Below are 23,465 nucleotides of genomic sequence, written 5' to 3' on the forward strand. Positions count from 1 at the left end.
TGCCTCGGCCTCCCAAAGTGCTGGGATTACAGGCATGAGCCCGGCCTTTTTTTTGTTTTTGTTTTTTAAATAGAGACACTGTCTTGCTCTATTGCTCAGGCTGGAGTTCAGTGGCAGGATCATGGCTCACCGTAACCTCAAATTCCTGGGCTCCACAATTCTGTCTCAACCTCCTGAGTAGCTGGGACTGTATACAGGTGCGTGTCACCATGCTCAGCTAATTTTTTAATGTTTTCTAGAGACAGGGTCTCACTATGTTGCCCAGGCTGTTTTCGAACTCCTAGGCTCAAGCAGTCCCCCTTTGGCCTCCCAATGTGCCGTATTACAGATATGAGCCACTGTGCTCAGCCTGTTTTTCCCTCTTTCTACAGAAGCTCTTCTATTCTCATTTTCTACCATATCTCTAGCACCTAGTCCAGTTCCTGACACACAGTGGTGGTTAGTAAATATTTGTTGACCAAGTGAATCACTTACTTGTTGAAGTGTTCCAGGAAGATGAGGCTGGTGGAGGTGCCGATGATGGTGGTCAGGCCGCCAATGGTAGCGGAGTAGGATATGCTCAGGGAGAGGCACTTGCAGATCATCTGGTCATGGTGGGACCTGTACTTTCTGTTCAGCTTCTGCTTCCTGGGGCTGGGGGTCAGGACTTGTGGCTTTTCCTAACAAAGGAAAATCAGCGAATCTCTCCAACCCAGCTTGGGCTGTCTGGCCGAAGCATGAGAGGCAAGAGGCACCATGGTACAGCGGAAAGGGTTTGAGCTTGGGTGTCAGAAAGACAAATCACAGTTTCTACCATTTATCAACTTGGGCATGCATCTGAGCTGCAGTTTCTTCTTTGTAAAATGGTGGAAACCATATTTTCTCTGCTGAATTGTTGTGAAGAGTAAATGAAATAATATACGTAAAGCGCTTAGAACACTTCCTGGCATTTAATGAATGGTAGGTTATTATTATTTGTGTGATTAATGTTATTATTGACAGCATGGCTTGTTTTTTATTTGAACGCGAGTAAAACTGGTGTCACTCCACATTGTGTTTGAGTAACAAACAGATGTTATTCCTGTAGAGTTAGAATGACAGGATTTGGCCTTCCCCTCAGGCCCTTTCTAATCCTACCAAGACCCATCAAGCTACCTCTGAATATCTCTCAAATCTGGCCATTCAAGTCCATCAAACCCTGATGGAGAGATGACTAAAAAATACACCTGGATTACATAAAAACCCTAGTCTTCATTGGGAAGAGGGTTGAAGTGTGATTCTTTCCTCCTTCCCTTCCTCATTCTTTTCCCCTTGCCTGACTTTTCCGCTCTACTTTTTTCTTCCCCCTTGCAGATAAAACTTCAGCTTAGTTGTGGTCCTCTCTGGGCCTGCTTGGTCCGGATGATGGCCTTTCAGGGTCAGAGAGGTTGCTGAACTCTGGTCTCAAGTGTTGCCTGAAGAAGCAAGTCCCTCCTGTTCCCTTCACACCTGGCCACCTTCATTGATTCTTCATGAGACCAGGAAATTCCTGGTACAATTGTCAGCAAGTCAGGTCATGAAAGAACCAATGGGGAAGCGCCACCTGGCCACATCTCTCAAAGCCCTTTCCCACTGCCCCGTCTTCCTAGTGGGGCCGAAGTATGGCTGACCCTTCCAGACCTCTAAAAGATCCATTGATTAACAGAGCTGGAAGAGACCTCAAAGATTCTTTGGTCCAGTGGTTTTCCACAATCCTTTCTTCTAGTGAAATTTTACACAGAATAGTATAAGTGTAGCAATTGGATACATCCTTTTTTTTTTGAGACAGGGTTTCACTCTGTTGCCCTGGCTAGAGTGCAGTAGTGCCATCATAGCTCACTGCAGCCCTGACCTCCTGGGCTCAAGTGATCCTCCTACCTCAGCCTCCTGAGTAGCTGGGATTACAGGCATGCACCACCATGCCAGCTAATGATTTTACTTTTATTTTTAGTAGAGATGAGGTCTGGCTGTGTTTCCCAGGCTGGTCTTGAATTCCTGAGCTCAAGTATCCTCCTGCCTTGGCCTCCCAAAGTGCTGAACCACCGCACCTGGCTGGCATGCATCCAATTTTGTAATTGGAAGTATAGTGATGGGTTAATTGCATGTGGTCAAGGAGACTTGGATTTGAATCAGAATGCTCCCCTATCTAGTTCCTTGGCCTTGGGTTATGATTTCATCTCTGCCTTGTTTGCAAAAATGGAGCTCAAAATCGCTACCTCATTGAGCCAAGACCATAGAAAAAATGCTGAGTGCAATGATTGATACATAATAAGCATTTAATAAATGGTGGCAGTTATTTATGATGATGGCTATTAAACAAGTGAGACTGTTTTGATGAACACAGACATTTGAAATCAAGGGTCATAAGTGACAGTTGCTATTTTATACAAGCCTCAACATTCATTCATTTGACTTCTGCATTTTGTTTCAGAGGAATCGTGCCAGGAAGACAATTATTAGTTCAGAAAAGCAGGTGCCTTACAATCTTAGGATACTCAAATCAAATATTTGCAGTGTCTCTGAAGCACCTTTGGAGACTAGTTTGAGGACCTCTGGTCTACACCAACCCCCAGCTTTTATAGTTGAAGACACTGGGGCTCAGGCAGTGGACTGTCTTGCTACAGTCAAGTGAGCTTGATGTCTCACCTCCATGGCGCACACAGGCCAGACATGTATGTGGGTAATGAGTGCCTGGTGACAGCTCACTAGCCTGACTCCCTTACGACTTCAAGACCAGTGCCCTTGGGAAGCAGTTCACAGCGTTTCATGTAGGAAACAGGGCTAGAAGGGGCCGTTCTATTACCTGGGATGGGTGTTGCTTCTTGCCCTGGTGTTGGTTTGCAGTTTTGATGGGGTTGGTGATCGAGGGCACACCATTCAGGTTCTGTTGGGACAAAGGCCATCTCACTATTAGGAAGAGGAAGTGGTGAGCCAGGTGCCTCAAGAAGGACCACCTAGTCATCCCAGGGCCACCCCATGCCTCAGCACTGTGGGAACCAGAGGCCAGAAGCCAGGGGGAGCATGTACACCAGGGCATCTCAGCCAGGCCTGCCCCGCCCAGCCTGGTGTCAAGCTCTCCACTTGAAGAGGCTTTGAAACTAGGCAGAACATGGCTCTGCCCTTGGAGGAGAGCCAGCCTTTCTGGGACTTTATTAGCTAATGAAGAACCCTTTATATATAAGATGAAAAAAAAGAAAATGAAAAAAAAATCACAACCAAGTCCACAGTTTTTTGTTTGTTTTAGAGACAGGGTCTCACTATGTTGTCCAGGCTGGGGTCAAACTCCTGGGCCACAGCGATCCTCCTGCCTCAGCCTCCCCAGTAGCTGGAAATACATGTGCACACCATTGTACCCAGCTGAAGTCCAATGTTTTATTGGCCTTTTATACTTCTCATGAAAAGATGTATAACCAGACTTGGGGGAGTGAAGTAAGTTCAAGTAACTGTGTGCAGGTAAACTCTGCTTTCCCCTGTAAATGTGTTTTTTTATTTTTATTTATTTTTATTTTTTGAGATGGGGGTCTCGCTCTGTTGCCCAGGCTGAAGTGCAGTGGCACGATCTGGGCTCACTGCAACCTCTGCCTCCCAGGTTCAAGTGATTCTCCTGCCTCAGCCTCCCAAGTAGCGGGGATTACAGGTGCCCGTCATCACTCCCGGCTAATTTTTATATTTTTAGTACAGGCGGGGTTTCACCATGTTGGCCAGGCTGGTCTTGAACTCCTGGCCTCAAGTGATCCTCCCACCGTGGCCTCCCAAAGTGCTGGGAGTACAGGCATGAGCCACCATGCCCAGCCAATGTGTCCTTTTTAGTAATAACATTTTGTCAATGGAATCTTCACTGAAAGGAACTCTAAGGTGGATCTGTGGCTGTTGAAAATCTCGTTCTGAATCTTGGGTTTCCATGAAGAAGTACTGAGGGATTTTCAAGTGATTCCAAAGCACAGAAAAACCCCAAGGCCATACCTCGTTGTGCATCAGAGTGGTGAGGTCTGCGTTGGACCTGCTGGAACCAAGCAGAGGGCACAGGAGCCACGTCAGTGAGGCCGACTCTTGGGAGGGGAGGTCCCCCTGCATCAGGCGTTTGATGTAAGGGACTTAAACTCTCTGGACTCCAGTTTTCTAGCCTCCAAAGAAGACTAATCTCTCCCTCGTCTTCCTTGCCTTCTGAGATGCTGTAAGGATTAGTAGGGCCAGGGCAGGGGCAGCACTTTCCTTTGATATTAACAATTGTCCTAACAGCAGATGTGGAGTGGATATTAGATACAGAGTGCACATATATGGGCTTTAACCCCCAGACATTGTTAACCCTCATCACAGATCTATGGTCCTGGCATTCATACCTCCATTTACACCAGTACTTAGCACGGGGATGCTAAGTGGTGGAGGAGGGTAGGAGTCCAGGGGTCTGTCTCTCTGGAGAGCCTATGCCCCCGACCATGTCCTCACTGGCTGACTCTGGGAAGACCACTATCTAGAAAGGGGAACTTGTGATATGCGTATCTGAGGTGACAGGAGCAGGGAGGGCCTGGATTGTACTCAGGGAAAGTCAAGGGACAGGGAGAGGGTGGGGGAGGGGGAGGACTTCTGATCAGCTAGTACACCTCAGGGGGCGAGTCTCTCCCACCCCTGCTGGTCCCCAACCTTTGCCTTGAGGACAGAAGAAGATGAGAACTTAGCCATCAGTGTAACTGACACACTGAGTGATCAGTGAATGTTTCCAGTTTGTCTTAGTTGCGAGGACAGTGGGAGCCACCAGCTCAGCCACTGTGAAGACAGAGAGTGTATTGGGCACACACATGCGGGATGCGGGTCCTGCCGCCATGGCCCCTCTCCAGGCTCTGTCAGGGAAGGATAAGAAGCTGACAGGCGTGCAGAGGGAAGTGTTCTTTAGTGAGTTCTTAGCCTGGGAGGAGAATGTGCTGTGATGTTTCCCCTCCCTTCTTCCCAAACTGGGTGAGGAGGGCAGGCGAGGATCCTCAGGTAGCATGGGAGGTGGTGGCCGCAAGAGTGCTCTCTGCACACCCAGCAAATGACCCAGTTCCCACCAGCACAAGAGATGCTTAGAGTTCTAGGGACAACTCAGGCTTTTCTTTTGGAGTTTGGGGATACATTTTTGTGTGGAAAAGCGCAAAGGCAAGAAGCCAGCAGGGTGATGCCAGAGAGGCCACAGGGACGAGAAAAGGCCACGGTGAGGATGGCCTTTTCCTGGGTCACCTGGGAAAGGCCTGCCCGGAGGCAGAGGCAGCCCCAACACAGGGGTTGTGGGGGAGTTAACCGCCGGAGCACAGGCCCAGGAGGGTGGCGTGAGTGTTAATCCTAGAGCACGGCCCTGCCATCAGGCCTGAGGCCCTGCAGAGGGCGCCATAAGGGGATGCTCCAAAGCCCCTGAAGGCAGTTGCCCCACAGATGAAAGAGCCAGGGACTGAAATCTCAGAGAGGGCACCAACCCTAGACCTCAATAGCTCCCATCCAGACCCTTCTCACCCGTTTATCTTTCCTGTACCCTAGAGCTGCTGTCCTAAGCCCGGAAAAGTCAGAAGCAGCAGAGTGAGGGTGCGGTTAGGGGAGGAGGAGAAGAGGGAGATGGAGGAAGAGAGAAAGAAGCTCAACTCCCTCCCCTACTTACTTTCACCTTCTTTCTTCTGCAGGCCTAGGGTGAGGGGTGGGTGGGTGTGGGAGAAGCTTTGGATGAGAAGTTGAAGTTTTGATTTGAATTTGGACTAGTCTCCCAAATGTCTGAACATGAGATTGTTATAATACCTGAAAGGAACCAGGAGAGCTACGGGATTTGCCTGAGATATCATCAAGGGTGATGTCATCAAGAAATCCAATATGCTGTGAATGAAGTTAGTGGTGGAGAAAAATAAAGCGATTTCCTGATGGCACCTTTCCACATCTGTCCCACTGCGAACGCTGATTTCACCCAATGTGCATTCTCCTTTTTTACGACAAGGGCAAATGACAGAGCTGAGCTGTATTACAAGTCCGGCTTTTAAATGTGGACTATTCATTGCGGCATGCCTGTGGGCCACACTTTGAAATAGAATCTCCAAATGGAATCAGCTGTTAATGGAGCTTCCTCCCAGGAATGTCTGAGGCTGCTTCTCCTTTTCCAGCTCTGCTACCCATCATCACAAGGCCCTCTCACCTCCTGTCCCCTCATCCCCTACCTGTCACCTAAGTTTTCTTTGCCATATCTAACAAGACCAAATCTACCAAGACCTTATCTAATATCTAGAAAATATTTCATGATTCTCCAAGAATCTGCAGTGGCATTGAGATGTGAACGGTTTTCCATTAACAAATTAAACATACTATTTTCCTAAAAGGGACATGAATTTGGATGAGATTCTGCATGGTGGCTGTGTGGACAGTTCATATACCCACTGAGATTCAGTGTGGCCTTTTTATTTCTTCCTCATCACTGCAACACTGTGGTTAAGGGAGTGACTCTCCAGGTCCTGACAGGTCGCTCCTAGGTATGGAAAGGAAACGGGGGAGGTTGGGCGGGGGGGTGTGGCAAGGTGGTGAGCTTGAGCTGTACATCTCAAAGAGCTGTTTATGGGTCCAGGTCCCCTCTTTTCTGACCTCCCCTATGGACTCTGAGAGGCTCTGTCTGGGAAGAGGGCAGTCATACTCACTCTTCATTGACAAAGATGAGTTCCAGAGAAGGTTGGCTGTTCTTTACATCCAGACCTACAAGTAGCAAAGAAAAGCAGTATGTGAGAGGTGGAGGCTGGGGCTGACCCTGTGGGTTGGAGCATAGCTCAAGGGCTTAGGGCGGGGGTGGGGCATATGGAGTGGGTGACATTTCCCCTTCCCTTTGCTCTGTAAGTAGAGTGGGGCTTATGGATGCAGACTGGCCCCAGGGTTTTGTAGTGATCCTTGAGCATTTGGGGGCAAAGAGCAGTATGTGCCCTTGAGCATTTGGGGGAAAAGAGCCCAGAAGTGAAGGAGGAAGGAAGAGCCAGAACAGGGAGTTCAGGGAAGCTTCAGAGTCCAAGAGGTGGGATGGGAAAGAGGGGAAAGGGAAGAGGAAGGGAAAGGTGGGGGCATGGCTGAGGGGTTTCTGGGGCGGGCACAAAGTTGGGCAGTCTCCCTAGAGGAGCCAGGCAGGAGGACCCCAGGGGAGGTTGGAGGAGCAAAGGAGAGATGAACTCCAGCAAACTGTACTGATGGGTTCGGCCTCTTCGGTGTTGGAGTTGCCGGCCACGAGCTGCTCGTCCTCAGCACTGACCAGCTCCTGCAGCACGGCCTCCACGATGGGCATCACCATGGCGGTGGTGGAGGTGTTGGACAGCCACATGGACAGCAACGTGGTACAGCACATGAAGCAGAGCAGCAGCCTGGAAGGCAGGGAGGGTTGGGGCAGAGCGTCCACGGAACACGCATCCCTGCGGCTCCACAGCGGGCCTCCTACCAACCTGCTGGGGCTGGTCTAGACAGCTGTGGCTGGACAGGCAGGCATTTGTCCTGCAGGGTGCCATTCAGCTCTGTACTCCCAATGCTTGGCACAGCGTAAGTATTAAAGCGATACTTGTTGAATGAATGAATCACACTTCATGGACTAGCGGCCTTAGCCAGAAAAAAGTCCTTAGTGAAGCAAAGAATAGCTCTGGTAATAGGGCCACAGGGTGTAGAATTACCATTGCTTTTCTGTCTCCGCGGACATTGGCTGGAGCTTGGCGGTGATGTGTGTCTGTGTGTGGAAGGCAATGCTTTGTTTGCCCTCGCAGCCAGCAATTCTGTGCACGCCACGGCACTCCTTGCTTTGCCGCCAAGTCACCACAGTTATCAGTGACCCAATAGAGATGCATGTTTGGAGCTCACAGTTCCGCCCACTACCTGTCAACATGCTGAAGGCATAGCCCCCAAAGTCACAGAAGTGTCCCGTGTCACTGTTTGTGTGCACTTTTCCAGCTGACATCTTAAAGCGTCAACACTTGGAGAAAAACACTAACAAGGATAACCCTCTAATTATTTCTCTTTGGCTTTGAGAACATTGTGCAATGTGTGCCTGTACAGACATGTCCTAGTTTCCGTAAGATAACCCAACATAAAGATTACTGTGTTTATTATTTTAGGTGGAATCACTGACTTTGCACAACTTGGGGACAGTACGTTTATCATGTGGACTCCATTGGCTGACAGTGACATGACTTTGCCGATTCTGTACCTACACGGGTAACTGCCTCTGGGGGTGGCAACTTGCTGACTGATGTAAATAGGGAGGAGTGGAAATGTGAGAGGATAAAAATTCTTGCAGATAGTACACAGAGATTTTAAAGAGCCACAGAGTCTCCATATGATGTGACAAAATGCCACTGTGTGCCTGGGAGGTTGAGTGTAGGGACAACATTATTACTGAGGTAGGGGGTGGATTAAGCTGTAGTTATCAGACCTGTTTGACAATCTGGGAGACAGGAACATGCTTTTAAGCATAACCTATAGTCATCTAAATGACTCATGTTGAGAACCAATACTATATTATTTATTTATACTCGCGTTGACTCCCATAGGAGTCAGGGCAGCTTACATAAAATATAGCAAGAAAGTTGTAAACTAGAAGGAGGTGAGCAGGATATTCCAAAAGGGAAGGTACAGGGAGGGGAATCCAAATGGAACATCACTGAAGCTAACACAAAACTCAACCTTGACACCGTGACACATTCCCTGATGGTGGGACTCCCTCCCGCATCACAGTCAAATGCAGTGTCTCTAACTGGGTCTGTGGTCTGAACTGATGACAAAAACTCAGAGTGGATGGGAAGAAACATTCACGGCTCCTTCAGTGACACAGGAGAAGACAGCCACTTCCGGTCCAGCCTGTTCCCTGATACACAGGAAACAGGTTGGGAAACAATTTCTCTTGGTCCATCCTGTTTTACCTAATGGGCCCCTATATGTCGTAAGCTGCTGCCCTTGCAGCCTAGGTTAATGGGTAAGTTCTTTGGATAATGATAGCAAGGTCACAGGTTCAAATCTCTACTCCATTATCACAGGCCCTCTACCTGGACGGGTCCTATGGCTCTGGTGTCAGCCCATCCCTTTGGTAAAAAAACAGGCTGAAGTGGACATCCTGCAGTGACCTGAGACCACTGTCCTGGTGGGAGCTAGAAGGATGCCCTACGGCCTGGCATCCCAAATAAGACTTACATGCCCGGCTTGGCTCCAGCCATCAAGACCATGCGCAGAGCAATGCGCTTATGCAGGTTCCACTTCTCCACAGCAGCCGCCACGCAGATGACCCCCACCAGCAGCAGCGTGGTGTTCTTGAAGTACTCCGCCGCCACCTGTAGGGAGGCCAGGCAGGTCAGCCACCCTCCCGGACCAAGGACCCAGGGCCCAGCACCAGCTGGGAGAATGGGCCATACCCAACAAAACCTGTTCTCAATCAAAGAGGCTGGTGAAGAGGAAGCAGGGAGGTGAGGATTATTGAAATAGCCGACCATCCTGGAGTCACATCTACTGAGCGTTCACTGTGGGCAGGCACTGTGCTAAGTACTTTACAGATTATTTCATTCAATCTGGCCAGTAACTCTATAGGATAGATGTTCTTCTCCACTTTGGAAAACATAAAACCACTGTATTTAAATATGATGTGAATATGATTTTAAAGAATAAACACATATAATTTTATATTGATCTTTTAAAATAACGCTAGGTTTCTCCCCAAACTTAATTTTTAATGTTTTTAGAAATTAGAAAATTATTTTCATTTCATTTCTATTAGAAAATTAATACATGCTCAGTATGGAAAACTTCAAAATATAGAAAAAGTTAAAGACAAAATTACCCTTAATCATGCTACTGTAAATACTTATAGTTTCTTCCATTTTTCCTATACCTATATAGATAAATGGATTTATACAGTATGTATACTTTTATATCTTGCCCTTTTCTCATTTAACATCATATCCTCATTATTGTTTTTCTTTGAGACAGAGTCTTGCTCAATTTTTTTTTTTTTTTTTTTTTTTTTGAGATGGAGTCTCGCTGTGTCGCCCAGGCTGGAGTGCAGTGATGCGATCTCAGCTCACTGCAAACTCCACCTCCTGGGTTCACGCCATTCTCCTGCCTCAGCCTCCCAAGTAGCTGGGACCACAGGCGCCTGCTACCACGCCTGGCTAATTTTTTTTGTATTTTTAGTAGAGATGGGGTTTCACTGTGTTAGCCAGGATGGTCTCAATCTCCTGACCTTGTGATCCTCCTACCTCGGCCTCCCAAATTGCAGGGATTACAGGCATAAGTCAGCATGCCCGGCCTTAATTTTAAAATTTAAATAATTCCCAATAATTCTCAAGTTCCAATGAATTCCAAAAATGAAAATAGTACAAGGAATACCTATACACTTTTTTTTTTTTTTTCCCTGAACCATTTGACTGTAAGTTACATACATTTTGGCTGGTCCTTTACCCCTAAATACTTCAGTGTATATTTTCCTTTCTTTCTTTTTTTTAAAAAAAAATTTGAGACAGGGTCTCACTCTGTCGCCCAGGCTGGAGTGCAGTGGCATGATCACGGCTCACTGTAGCCTCAACCTCCCAGGCTCAGGGTATATTTTCTAAGAACAGGGATTTTTCTTTTCCTTAGTGGCCACAGTACCAGTTATAAACTCCTTTCTACTTTTTAATTTAATAATGGGGAAGTTGAGACATAGGGCAGTTAAAAAGATGTTTCACATGTTTGAGGTTCATGGACCAAATCTTTGCTGATTCTCTCACTTGGAACGTTCTCTCTTTCCATCACTGCCTGTACATTCCAATCAGACTTTGAAGCCCAATTCAGGCCTGGCACCCTCCAGAAAAACCTTTCTTGTGGCCCTAGCCTCTGATTCCAGAATATTCCTCCTGGGCACCATTAATTCCACACACCACAGAGCACTTGGAGCAATGCTTGAATGATTGCTTCCTGGTTGTACTGTTGTCTGTTTATTTTTGTATGTGTACCTCTCTTGTTTGTCAACTAAATTTTTCAGCTGTGAATGGTTCCTTTCTATATATCTTAACACCTAGTAGAATACTATGCAAAAGTAGATGCTCAATAAATATTTGTCACATACATGAGAATTGCTCCCAATTGGAGGAACCATACAGAAATTGAGAGGAAAAGATATAGAAAAGTTTAACTTCTAATTGAAAAGCCTTCTTAAAGTGAGAAAACAAGAACATTTTTAACTGCAGCAAAAATAAAAATTCAACAGGAAAGGAAATATATAGTAAAATACATAGCATTTGAAATAATATGTACATGATCATACTAATTTTGATTATTGAATTAACAAAAATTGTGATATGAGCATATTGGGAGGATGGTGGAAGGCGAAGTGGGGGATGTAAAAGAAAAAATCTTCCCGGGAGGCAGAGCTTGCTGTGAGCCGAGATCGCGCCTCTGCACTCCAGCCTGGGCGACGGAGTGAGACTGCGTCTCAAAAAAAAAAAAAAAAAAACAAAAAGAAAAAATCTTCATCTGCTATAACAAGAAGTCAACTGATAGCCGCTTAAAGTGAGAACTTGAGGACTAATATAAGAATATCATATGGGAATGGAGCTTAATGACAGAAGAAGCTGTTAACAAAGTTACAAGTTATTGACTCTGAGGGTTGGGTGGGACTTGGTAGGGGGGGAAGTGGGAGGGATGAGGAAAGAGACTGCTGGCTTTTCATTACAAGCGTTCAGTATTAAAGTATTTGATTTTTAAATTTTGTGCACGAAACACTTTGATAACATCAAAACCAAAATAAAGGCAGGCTGCTCCATCTCTCCTTTCTCTCTTTTGCCCCATGGACATTTCATTGCATCTGGTTGATGACGGTTGTGTAGGAGAAGGGACATCTGCCCTCACTGTGACCATTTCCTGGGAGGAAGAGCCCCTGCTTCTGGTTAACCCAGTTCTTGTCTCTAAGCCCATTCCTCAGCGGACTACTGTCACGAATGCCCCCTGGGGGCAGGGAGGGCCCCCTGTTCTGGACAGCTTGTGACTCCATGGCAGAGTCCACTCTGAGAGGGCGGTGATCATGGTGGTGGGGGCGGGGGTGGGGTTGGGAGAGCGGCCCCCTAGCGGGAGCAGGAGGCATTGCAAGATTGTCCTAGGGAAGCGGCTGAACTTGGAGGTCAAGGGCCTTTCTCACTGCCTGGTTACTTTCTCAGGCTTCCAGGAGGCGGCTTTGTGGCACAACCGGAGCTTTATTTTCTTATCTACCGAGGAGAGAAACCCACAGAAGATGCGAGACCGTTGTGGGAGATGGTCTTTCCACCAGCCCCATGACACAGCCCTGCGAAGCTTTTCAAGTCAGTGCGACTGGGGTTACTTTCCCCGGGGACTGACTGACAAGAGCTACGTTTTCTGCCTCTTTATCATATCCCATTCTAGAACACCGGTTTGGCTGTGATGGCCTTTTAGGATGCTCAGTGCCTAAATGACAGGTAGGCCACTTTCTCTGGTTCCACTTGGAGGCAGAGGAAAGGAACCAGGAATATGGAGAGCCTTCTAGTGCCGGCATTTTGCATGTTGCATTCGCTTTCTCATTTGAGCTCCACAACAGTGCTATGAAGCAGCACTATCCGTATCTCAGTTAACTGATGAGGAAACTGGGGGTTTAAGGAGCATCTCCCAGGTCACAGTGTAAGGGCAGAGGCAGGATATCACTCCAGGGCCATCTGAATCCGAAGCCTCCTAGGCAGCCTGCCACACGGAGAGCCGACTGGAAACCCCCCCATCTGATTCAACTCTAGGGGGATTTTCTGGGTCTCCCAGACAGCATGAGCTGGCACACATTTCTCGTTGTGTTTTTGTTTTTGTTTTTTTGAGACAGAGAGTTGTTCTGTGGCCCAGACTGGAGTGCAGTGGCGCAATCTCGGCTCACTGCAACCTCTGCCTCCTGAGTTTAAGCAATTCTCCTGCCTCAGCCTCCCAAGTAGCTGGAGTTACAGGTGCTTAGAAAAACTAAGGAAACCTCCTTAGTGAAACCACTACACCTGGCTAATCTTTTTGGAATTTATTTATTTATTTATTTATTTTTAGTAGGTATGAGCTTTAACCAGCTTGTTGGCCAGGCTGGTCTCAAACGCCTGACCTCAAGTGATCCGCTCATCTCAGTCTCCCAAAGTGCTGGGATTACAGGCATGAACCACTGCACCCAGCCCACTGGTACACATTTTTTATCTTCATTTATAATCGCAGTCCTGACACTGGCCTTAAATGCCCAGGGCAGGGCCAGTCTGAGCTCCAGGCCCAGCTTCAGTGGGATATTGGCTCTGTGCTGGGTGTTTGGTGGGCTCAGCTCTATTCTCATGTCTTTCCTGCTCCGTTGTAAGTGATACCATGTGCTCGGGAGACATGGCCTGGGGCTCAGGATATAGTTTGTGATTACAGAGGTAACATCACTGAGTGGGGAAGAGGGAGGACTCTGGAGTCAGCCGGTCAGCCGGGACTCCACTGTGTGACCCTAGACAAGTTATTCAGCCTCTCTGGGCTTCATTTTCTCATCTAAAAAAAAAAAAAAAAAAAAAAGAAGGAAGGTTATGTGAGTCCCTACCTCATAAGGTTATTACAGAGATTAAATGACATGTGCAAACCAGCTGGCATGGCCTACCACATTGATGGCCAGGATCCTTGGTGACTCTTCCTGTTGTGAAGTGCTCCATCTAAAGGCTGACCTGGTTTGAGGCCATTAGCACACAGAGTGGGCTCATCCATGCACAGTGCAAAGCCACAGGGCTGCTTTTTCATTTTTAGAAATTAAAATTCTGTTCAGTGGTGTTGTTTATTAGTTTTCTAGCCCATTGATTTTTCTTTCACAATAACACCTGGGTTATTCAGAGCCTCCCAGGGAACACCAGACTTCCAGGATTCTCGAGGATGACTGTAATTGTTTTCTAGAGTGTGTTGCAGATTTCCTGCCTTTATCAACAGAGCCTGTGCATTCTCCCCGGCCTCTTGTGAGACATGTCCCAACTCTTCCCATCATAGCCTCTGCCCAGGGAGCCCCTTAACGCTCTTGCCCTTGGCTAGCTGTCCAGGCTGCTGGTCCTTCTCTGGTCCCTGGGTCTGCATTTTGCTGGTTTGCCGTCTCATTCTTAGGCGGCTGCATTTTCCCGATGTGAGGATGCTTGCCATTAGCATTCCTTTCCCCATTTTCTAATTTCCCAGACTCATATCCTGTGAGCTGGGAAGCCAGATGACGAAGCTTGTTAGAGTTATTTGTAAAGAGAAATTAGATTCTAAATGGCTGTTCCTCCCCAGGAGTAAAGTGCATGGATTTTAGGACATTTGCATTGGTGGTTTGATTGCTTTTTCTGCTTTTCTGCTCTGTGGTTTTTCTCAGTATGCCACGTCACTGAACTTGGAGAGCAGAGGTGTTTCTGGACTGTGTTTTAGGAAAGATGGGCTCAAGGAGGTCCCTTTGACAAGGAATAGCTATAGCAAACTTGGGCTCTGAAGTTCAGATGAGTTACCTGCTATTGGACAAGCTAATGAACCTCTGTACCTCTGTCACCAATTCTTTAAGGGACATAGTGATGCTATATAGCTAATTTAATCTGCCGTGACGTGGGCTTTACACATAAGATAATGCAGGTGGGCTCTTATTTTTTTAAATTATGTGTTTTTTTATTTTATATATTTTTTGAGACAGAGTCTCACTCTGTTGCCCAGGCTGGAGTGCAGTAGCATGAATTCGGCTCACTGCAACCTTGGCCTCCCAGGTTTAAACGATTCTCCTGACTCAGCCTCCCCAGTAGCTATGACTACAGGCACCCACCATTGTGTCCGGCTAATTTTGTATTTTTAGTAGAGACGGGGTTTCGCCATGTTGGCCAGGCTGGTCTTGAATGCCTGACCTTGTGATCCTCCCGCCTTGGCCTCCCAAAGTGCTGGGATTACAGGTGTGAGCCACTGTGCTCAGCCTCATCTGAACAATTTTGCAGTGAAATTCTCTGAACCCTGGGAGCAGATACCTGGCCTGGCTCCCGTTCAGTGCTAAGCTAAGCCCTGCCAGGGCTGAAGCCCCACAGGACTCCATTCCAGTTAGTGTCCAAGCAGTGCAGCCAAGCCAGCAGTGTTTCCTCTCCACCTTCTCTGGGGGCAGGAATGCTGTTTCTGCCGGGTAAGCCCCCAGCAGGGGCTCAGACACCCTTCTCATCACCTGATTTGCATTCCTGGTTCCATCTGTTTTATATATTGAGTCTTCTAAGATTTGGTTTAAAGAAAAGATTTCGTTGCTTAAAAAAACATTCTTTGCAAATCCTGCCCTAGAGAAGTCTAAAGTAGAGAGACCCAGATGGGTGCTGGCATGACCCAGAAGCTGGCCCAACTCCTGCATGACTGGAGACACTGATTCATAACCACCACCACCCCTGCCCAGTTTCTTCTTTGGGACTGTATGAACTACCCAGATGGGGAAGCTGAGGCAGGGGTCTGGGCTCTGAGCCACGAGCCAAGGGACTGCTGGTCAGGTGGTGGCTCACAGGGAGCTGCTCTTCCCCCCAGAAACATTAGCTTGGTCTCAAAAGGCTGCAAGGTCTGTAGGCTCCCACTGAAGGCCCAGTATGGAGCTCAGTCCTGGGCTGCGTCTGGGTGGCTGAGGGTGAGGGCAGCCTGGGGTTCAGGCAGGTGGCCAGCTGGATGTCCAGCTCACATGCCCACGGGCCCGCATGCAGAGAACCGGTCAGCCTCCGTGGCGAGGAGAGGTGGGAAAGGCAGAGCTGAGAGTGCTTTATGAAATGCCCCCAGGCTTACTCAAACAGAGAAAGTCAGGGTAACGAGTCAGAGGGCAGGAATCTGGCGGGTCAGAAAGATCAGGAGCCAGCAGGGAAGCGGACTGATGACAGCCTACTCCAGCGGCATCCACCCACGCACCGGGCGGCAGAGGCTGAGGGTTATCCCAGCGGGCGCGGCCTGTACTCCTCTCCTGCCCCTGCGGGAGCTGGAAGCTGAGTGACACCAGCCCGAGGCCTGCAGCGCAGGGCCAGAGACCGCTGGCTGCGCCGAGGTGAGAGTGTGTGTGAGAGTGTGTATATGAAAGTGTGTGTGTGTGTGTGTGTATATGTGAGTGTGTATTTGTGTATATGTGAGTGTGAATGTGTGTGAATGTGTGTGAGGGTATGAGTATTTGTGTGAGTGTGTGAATGTGTGTGTGTATGAATGTGTGTATGTGTAAGTGTATGTGTGTGTGAGCGTGTATGAGTTTATGTGTGTGTGTGTGAGAATGTGTGTATAAGTATGTGTATGTGTGTCTGTGTGAGTGTATATGGGTATATATGTGTGTATGAGTGTGTGAGAGTGTATGAATGTATGTGTGCATGAATGTGTATATGTGTGAGTGTGTGTGTATGAGTGTATGTATGTGTATGTGTATGAGTGTATGTGTGGGCATGTGTATGAGTGTGTGTCCGTCCGAGTGTGTGTGAGTGTACATATATGTAAGCATGTGTATGGGTGTGTATGTGTGTGTATGTGTGTATGTGTCTGAGTGTGAGTGTGTGTATATGTGAGCGTGTGTATGAGTGTGTATGAGTGTATGTATGTGTGAACGTGTGTGTGAGTGTATGTGTGAGCATGTATGAGTGTGTCTGTGAATGTGTGTGAATGTGCATTAGTGCATGAGTGTGTGTATGTGTGAGCACGTATGAGTGTCTGTGAATGTGTGTGAATGTGCATTAGTGCATATGAGTGTGTGTATGTGTGTGTATGAGTGGGTGAGTGTGTATGTGAGTGTGTGTATGTGAGTGTGTGAGTGTGTGCAAGTGTGTGTGTGCTGGGGAAAGGATGGAGATAAAGAGCACATGCAATTACTCCCTGAAGTGCACCCTAACCCTGGGCCTCTTGGAGAGCTGTTTGTTCCCAATCCCCAACATCCAACCCATGCTTTCTACTCCACCAGAGAGCCCTGTGGTGCCCACCTCTATGCCATTCTCCTATAGACGGTAAATCTTAGCTAACTTGATTGACACAGGTATCATGCCCAGGCTATAAACTTTTGGAGCAACACATTAGAAGGGGCTTAGAGAACTTCAGAGGCAGATATAATGACAGTAAGCGAGAGTCACAGTGGAGCCAAAACAAAAACAAACAAACACAAACCTAAAATACAGGACTAATCAGCAGAGGAAGTAGCAGCTGGATGCTCACAAGATCATAGAGGGACCTTAGAGTCCAACCCATCTCCCAAGGCACAAAGTCTATGTCTAGTGTATCTGGCATGCTCATTTGGCTCAGACATCTAGGGACAGGAACACAAGGACCACACATGGCAACTCATTTCAGAGTTTTCCTTTATACAGAATGGGGAATTCCTTTATGGCACTCTGACTCTGGTTCTGGTGTGACGCATTGGGCCTGGAGTGTGGAGCCATGGAAGCCTGGACTCATGGAAGCCTGGCCTTATGTCTCCTTAAGTCTTCTCTTCATTCCTCATGTGACTCAGGCTCCAGCTTTTTAACATCCTGGCCACCCACCTCTGGATGAGCTCCTTATCCAGGATTTGATGCACTGGACACATCATTTATTAATTTTTAAAATAAAAAAAAATTTTTTTTAGATGGAGCCTCGCTCTGTCATCCAGGCTGGAGTGCAGTGGCATGATCTCGGCTCACTGCAACCTCTGCCTCCTGGGTTCAAGAGATTCTCTTGCCTCAGCCTCCTGAGTAGCTGGGACTACAGGCATGCATCACCATACCCTGCTAATTTTTTATTCTATTTTATTTTTAGTAGAGATGGGTTTTCACCATGCTGGTCAGGCTGGTTTCAAACCCCTGACCTCAGGTGATCTGCCCGCCTCGGCCTCCCAAAGTGCTGGGATTACAGGCGTGAGCCACCATGCCCAGCCCATAATTTATTAATTCAAAGGAAGATTTTGGTCACATTGCCTAGGGGGTTAAGAGCTCAAGTTCTGGAATCATACAATCTTGGATGGAAGTCCCAGCTCCACCACTTAGTAGCTGCATAACCTCGGGTAAGTAAGTTACTTAACCTCTCTGAACTTCAGTTTCCTCCTCTTTAAAATGAAGATAAAAATAATAGCTCCTTCACAGAGGATTAAGTTATATAGTGCGTGTAAATGACCTCCCACAGTGCCTGGCATATGGTAAACACTCGGAATTTGGCAGCCACGTTGGACTGATGGTGACTCATGCTGAGCCTGTACTTAGCTAAAAGCCAAGGGTCTTTTTTGCATGAACTGCTGGCATTTATCCTTATTAGACTTCATTTTGTCAGTTTCAGTCCATTGTCTCTTCCTGTCCGCATGTCTCATTCTGCCACCGTACATTAGCACCATACATCAGCCAGCTAGCGCATCCAACTTAGCCATCTGCAAATCTGTTAATAAGCCTTTTATATTTTCAACTGCGATCTCACCCTAGTCTGATGCCAACATGCTATTCAAGATTCTTTAGGTTCAACTGTTCACCCAGCCCTCAAGTTACTCAACTGTGCTTTCTCATGGAGCCCACTCTGGCTCCTCTGAGTGAGAAATTCTTTTTTTCCCCCCTGGAAATTTTGAAGGCTCCAAGGAAAAAGTTAAATTATATTTAATAACTTCTGTTTAAAAGACCAAGGAAATTATAAAACCCGTTAGAAAGACTATAATCAAAAATTAGTCAACATGAAGTTTGGGCAGTTGGCAGTGTAAATTTTATTTATCTAGAACATCCCCTCTTGAGGAGTTGTATAAATCCTCCACAATGCCAGAAAACGAGGCATCACTTCATAGGGCATTCTGTATTTTTCCACATGGTTTATACTTTCTCTCTACTAAAATAGAAACTTCTCCAGGTCAGGAGCCCTTCTGTCATTTTGTATCTCTTATCAGCACCTGAGTCTGAGCTTTGCACACAACTCCTAATACCCACTGGCTGACAAATCATCACTGTAAAAATGGACCATTTATATGTACTTGTGATGGTTAACTTTGCATGTCAACTTGGGTGGACCATGGGTTGCCCAGATTAAGCATTGCTTCTGGGTGTTCCTGGATGAGATTGGCATTTGAATCAGTGGATTGCCCTCTGCCATCTGGACAGACATCATCCAATCTGTCGAGGGCCTGACTAGAACAAAAGGCGGAGGAAGCAGGAATTTGCCTCCTTTTTCCAGTCTCACTGCCTGGGCTGGGACATCTCTCATCTCCTGCCCTGGGACTGGGATCTACACCATTGGCTTCCCTGGTTCTTAGGCCTTTGGACTCACACAGAGTGACATCACCAGCTCTCCTGGGTCTCCAGCTTGCAGGTGGCAGCTCATGGGATATCTTAGCCTCCATAATTAATCAAGTGAGCCAATTCCTACACACACACACACACACACACACACACACACGCTAGTCTCCTCTTCGTTCTCTTTCTCTGGAGAAACTGCAGAACATGTCCAGCTTCAGACACTGAGAGCTCAGATATGAGATTCAAGAGGGGAGAGATGACATTTTGTTTATTTTTGTCACCCTCAGGGTACCCGTATCATCCCATGTTGCACCTGGTAGATGTAGAACTCAGAAAATACTCTTTTCTAAATGTTGAGTGAATAACATGAGGGAACCCAGCCACAGTCCCAGAGTCACACTGATCCTATTCACGTGCCTGCCTTCCCTCACTGAAGATGACATTACTGACACATTGTTAAGAAACACTGCAATCAAGAGCTGTGAATGAGGGCTGATGCAAACATGGTGCTGGGCTACAGACAGGCCATAGACATAGACATTGTACATCCCAGAGAGCATGAATCTCAGTGGGGAGAGCACAGGTCTATGAAAAGTTTATATCTGGTGTATCTGATGCACCATTTAAAAGATAAAGACATCAAATAGGCTCATTGAGAAGGGATCAACACTTTCAGCCTTTGGTCATTGGAAGGGCTTCACCAAAGAGAGTAATTGAGTAGGACTTTAAAGGTCAAAGAACGGGAGAGAACTTTCCAAAGTGGAAGAATAACCCAAGTCACAGTAAGAGGATGGTCAACAAGTAGATGGGTTTGGGGAATGACAAGGATTTGGGGGCTCCTAAAGAGCACCAGCCTAGCTTCCCCCTGTGAGCCATGGCACATTCTGGTGTCACAGTCGTGCACAGGTGGTTGTGGAATAGGTGTTTTCTCTGCAAAGTTAACTAGCTTACAAAGGGCTGTAACCCATGTGCTCTGCCTTACTGGCATTTCCCTCCAATCTGAGCTAAGAAGGTCAGCTAAACAGACTATATTTGGAGTAAGCTGCTCCCTGTAGCCCAACTACTAAATATCATCATCAGCCAAAGCCATGTCATCAGGCAGGTGGATTCGGATTTTTCATCTCAAATGATAAGATGTGCTTTCTGGCTCCTCCAGCCCCTAGCAATAGTGACACACAGTCCCTCCCTGGACAGTCTTCCTTTGCTTCTCACAGAGTCCTGTTACCCTCCCAAGCCACTGCCTCTGCAGACTCTCCTTACGGATTTGGCCTTCCTCTCTGGACAAAGGGGCGTCCCTCGGATAACTGTTGCCTGGCAACATCTCTACTGTGCCCTTGGAGAAATAGAGACATTGTCTGCTTGAAAGCTAAGGCATGCTGTTGGCTTTTGGGCTGCCTATAGTGAAATACAAAGATTAGGTTTCTTAATTAATAGTTTTCTCACTTTAAAAGGTTATTTAGGATTCAGTTATTTCTAAACTTTTTTTTCCTCTACCCTCCACTTTCAACCCCTGCCCTTGCTGGTTTTAATTTCACAATTTTAAAGAGAAGCCTGGAGAACAAGCTTGTATAGCTCTCTTAAGAAAAGTCACATTTAGGTTGCTTTTTTCTTTAGGCAGACACAAAACCCCATATTACCTATTCTTTTTTCACGAAAGAAGGGGTCCATTAGAACAACTGCCTGGTGATTCTGGTCACAGATTAGCTTTGACATGGGTCCCCAGGATATTGGGGTTGTACCCATCTCCAGGAATGAAAGTACTGCTGAGAGCTTTGGGGATTCTATTCTTTTTGGTGAGCCTGAGGCTATGGCTACTCAATGCCACGTGTGTGTGTGTGTGTATGTGTGTGTGTGTGTGTGTGTATGTGTGTGTATATAGCCACACACACATATATGTGTGTGTATAGATAGATAGAAAGAAGAAGGAAAGAGAGAGAGAGGAGAGAGAGAGAGACGGGGCCAGGGGGACAGAGAGAGGGGAGGGAGTGGGGGGGGGGAGAGAGAGAGAGAAAGAGAGAGAGAGAAAGAAAAGGAACCTAAAAGCAAACAAACAAAAAACTAGTCAGTTGAATCTATCCAGTAGAAAGACAAAGTGTTCATTTGCAGTGAAGTACAACTATTAGAGGATTGCCTAATTTTATTTTTGGAAAGTTCTGTTGTCCATTAAAGCATCCGTAGGCCCAGCTCCATTCTTCCTCATATCACAGAAGTGAAGGGACTCACAGTTCTAAGTAATAACTCCGTGTGTACATAGTGCCATGAAGCCGCATGCCACTTTATGAAGTCTTTTTCTTATGGTGTAGTGATCAAGTGTATACACTTTGAGTTCTAATAGTTACAGGTTTGAATCTAATTCTGCTACTTTCAGCTTTGTGATTTGGGCTGAGTCTCTTAATTCTCTGAGCCTATCTGTAAAATGGAAATACTAGCATGCGCCTTGTACAGCCCTTGGGAGTATTACATAACAAATGCAGCACTTCTGATAGAGTGCCTGGCGCTTAGTAGGCATTCAAATATGAGCTTCCTTTCCTCTTCCTTCTGTGCCTCTGCCCATAACCTTACCCCCATCTCTGTGATTCAGGCTTTTTCATCAAAAAACCCTAAGCAGAGACCAGGTGTTAATGAGACAGTTGAATGGGACCAGGTGTTACTGAATGAGATCATCATTCATTTTGCTCCGGGTTCTGGCTGTTTTGTTTTGTTTTGTTTTTTCTTTTTCCCTACTCATGGCAGGCTTAAACTTTGCTCTGAAATTTTGCCACAACCTGGGCTTCCCACTGACAATTTCTGTTTGAGCTTTTGAGAATGCCACAGACAGTGAATGGAGAGGGCTCACTCTAGGGAGGGCACAAAGAAAGGAACCTTAAGTTGGGGGAGAAGAAACAAATGTTGTTTTTTGGAGGGGTGGATGAAAACATTGTCAGGGTTCAGGGAAACGCGGTAAGTCTCTCTGTAACAAACATTCATTGAGCACCTACTGTATACAGGCTCAGCTTTCTAATGGGAGGTCTGATTCCTGCCTTTGTGTGCTTATCATCTAAATAGACATCCACAGTCTGAAAAAGGTCAATAGCAGCTGAGTTTTAGGCATCAATCACACAGCTCCTAAAATACTTCAGACCGAGGGAGGAACTGGATGTGTTTAATCAAGTAAGGCTTCCTGAAAGAGGCAAGTTTTGAGCCAGTTTGAAGGAGATGAGGATCATGGGTGGAAGGAGAGGAATTCAGGGTCTGGAACTGCAGGTGCCGAAGCTTGGTGTTAAGGGGTCATTCCAGTGGGTGACAAGGCCCCCTCATCGTCAAGTGCTGGGTGAATCTCCCTTCATTGGAGGCTCTCTTTCAGGGGCCCTGCAGGGACCCAGGCGGGGGGTGGGGCTACAAGTGGTCTAACCTCATTGGATCGGAGGACTCCGAAGAACGGGTAGAGGAAGGCCGGCACCAGGGCTGCAGCTCCCAGAGGCACTGCCTCCGACACCCAGTACACAGCAGTCACGATCAGCACGTAAGCACACGAGGCCTCCTGCAAGGCAAGGAAAGGGGCAGTCATTCGCAGGAATAGTCACTGCCACTGAGCGTCTGGATGCAACCCTGGCATCTGAGGCAGCAGACTCAGACTCTAACGCGGGTACTAGCATACAGCCCTGGGACCAAAGCCGGACTGGCAGGTGAGCATGGTGAATACATGGTGAGTCCATCCTTTGGTGGGTGACATTATGACTGCTTCTTGGGGGACCGATGCCTGGCCTGCGGTTTGCACTGGTGTGTAGCCAGGCAGCTTGGAGGGTTCTGGAAACTGCCAAGGTGGGGATTGAACTTAACTGCAGTGACCAGACCCATGATCACAAAACCATACAAGTGGAGTTCAAAGCTTTAACTTGGACTGGGATGTAATTGGTGTTAAGTTGACTGGATATTAGAAGTTCTTGGGGTAGTTGGAGATAGGAATCACTATGTGTGGTGGGGGCTGGGGCTCGCACTTGTAATCCCAGGACTTTGAGAGGCCAAGGTGGGAGGATCACTTGAGCCCAGGAGTTTGAGACCAGCCTGGGCAATATATAGCAAGACCCCATCTCTAAAAAATAAAATATAAATTAGCCAGGTGTGGTGGCACAGGCCTGTAGTCCCAGCTACTTGGAAGGCTGATGCCAGAGGATCACTTGAGCCCAGGGGCTTGAGGCTGCAGTGAGCTATGATCATATGCCACTGCACTCCAGCTTGTACTACAGGACTACAGAGTACGATGCTGTCTCAAAAAAAAAAAAGAACTGTTCGTTCACATGTGTGCTCTGAGATCAGTCATCCTGAGTTTGA

The 23,465-nt window shown here is 47.1% G+C and overlaps 1 protein-coding gene across 2 annotated transcripts in view; it reads right to left on the bottom strand.

Moving 5' to 3' along the window:
• The window catches only part of SLC13A4 (solute carrier family 13 member 4), a 47,353-nt gene that overhangs the window by 17,615 nt on the left and 6,273 nt on the right, over positions 1–23,465 (bottom strand). Inside the window, exons 2-8 of one of the 2 annotated variants that reach the window (XM_054495964.2) lie at positions 22,546–22,674; positions 9,154–9,290; positions 7,171–7,343; positions 6,639–6,693; positions 3,961–4,000; positions 2,801–2,881; positions 475–659 (exon numbers count right to left, since the gene is read on the bottom strand). In XM_054495964.2, the coding sequence (XP_054351939.1) occupies positions 475–659; positions 2,801–2,881; positions 3,961–4,000; positions 6,639–6,693; positions 7,171–7,343; positions 9,154–9,290; positions 22,546–22,674 (800 nt within the window). The remainder of the gene's footprint in view (positions 1–474; positions 660–2,800; positions 2,882–3,960; positions 4,001–6,638; positions 6,694–7,170; positions 7,344–9,153; positions 9,291–22,545; positions 22,675–23,465) is intronic. The other variant, XM_054495965.2, reaches the window with a different exon arrangement.

This window comes from Pongo pygmaeus, chromosome 6, assembly GCF_028885625.2.
Source record: "Pongo pygmaeus isolate AG05252 chromosome 6, NHGRI_mPonPyg2-v2.0_pri, whole genome shotgun sequence".
Taxonomy (NCBI): domain Eukaryota; kingdom Metazoa; phylum Chordata; class Mammalia; order Primates; family Hominidae; genus Pongo; species Pongo pygmaeus.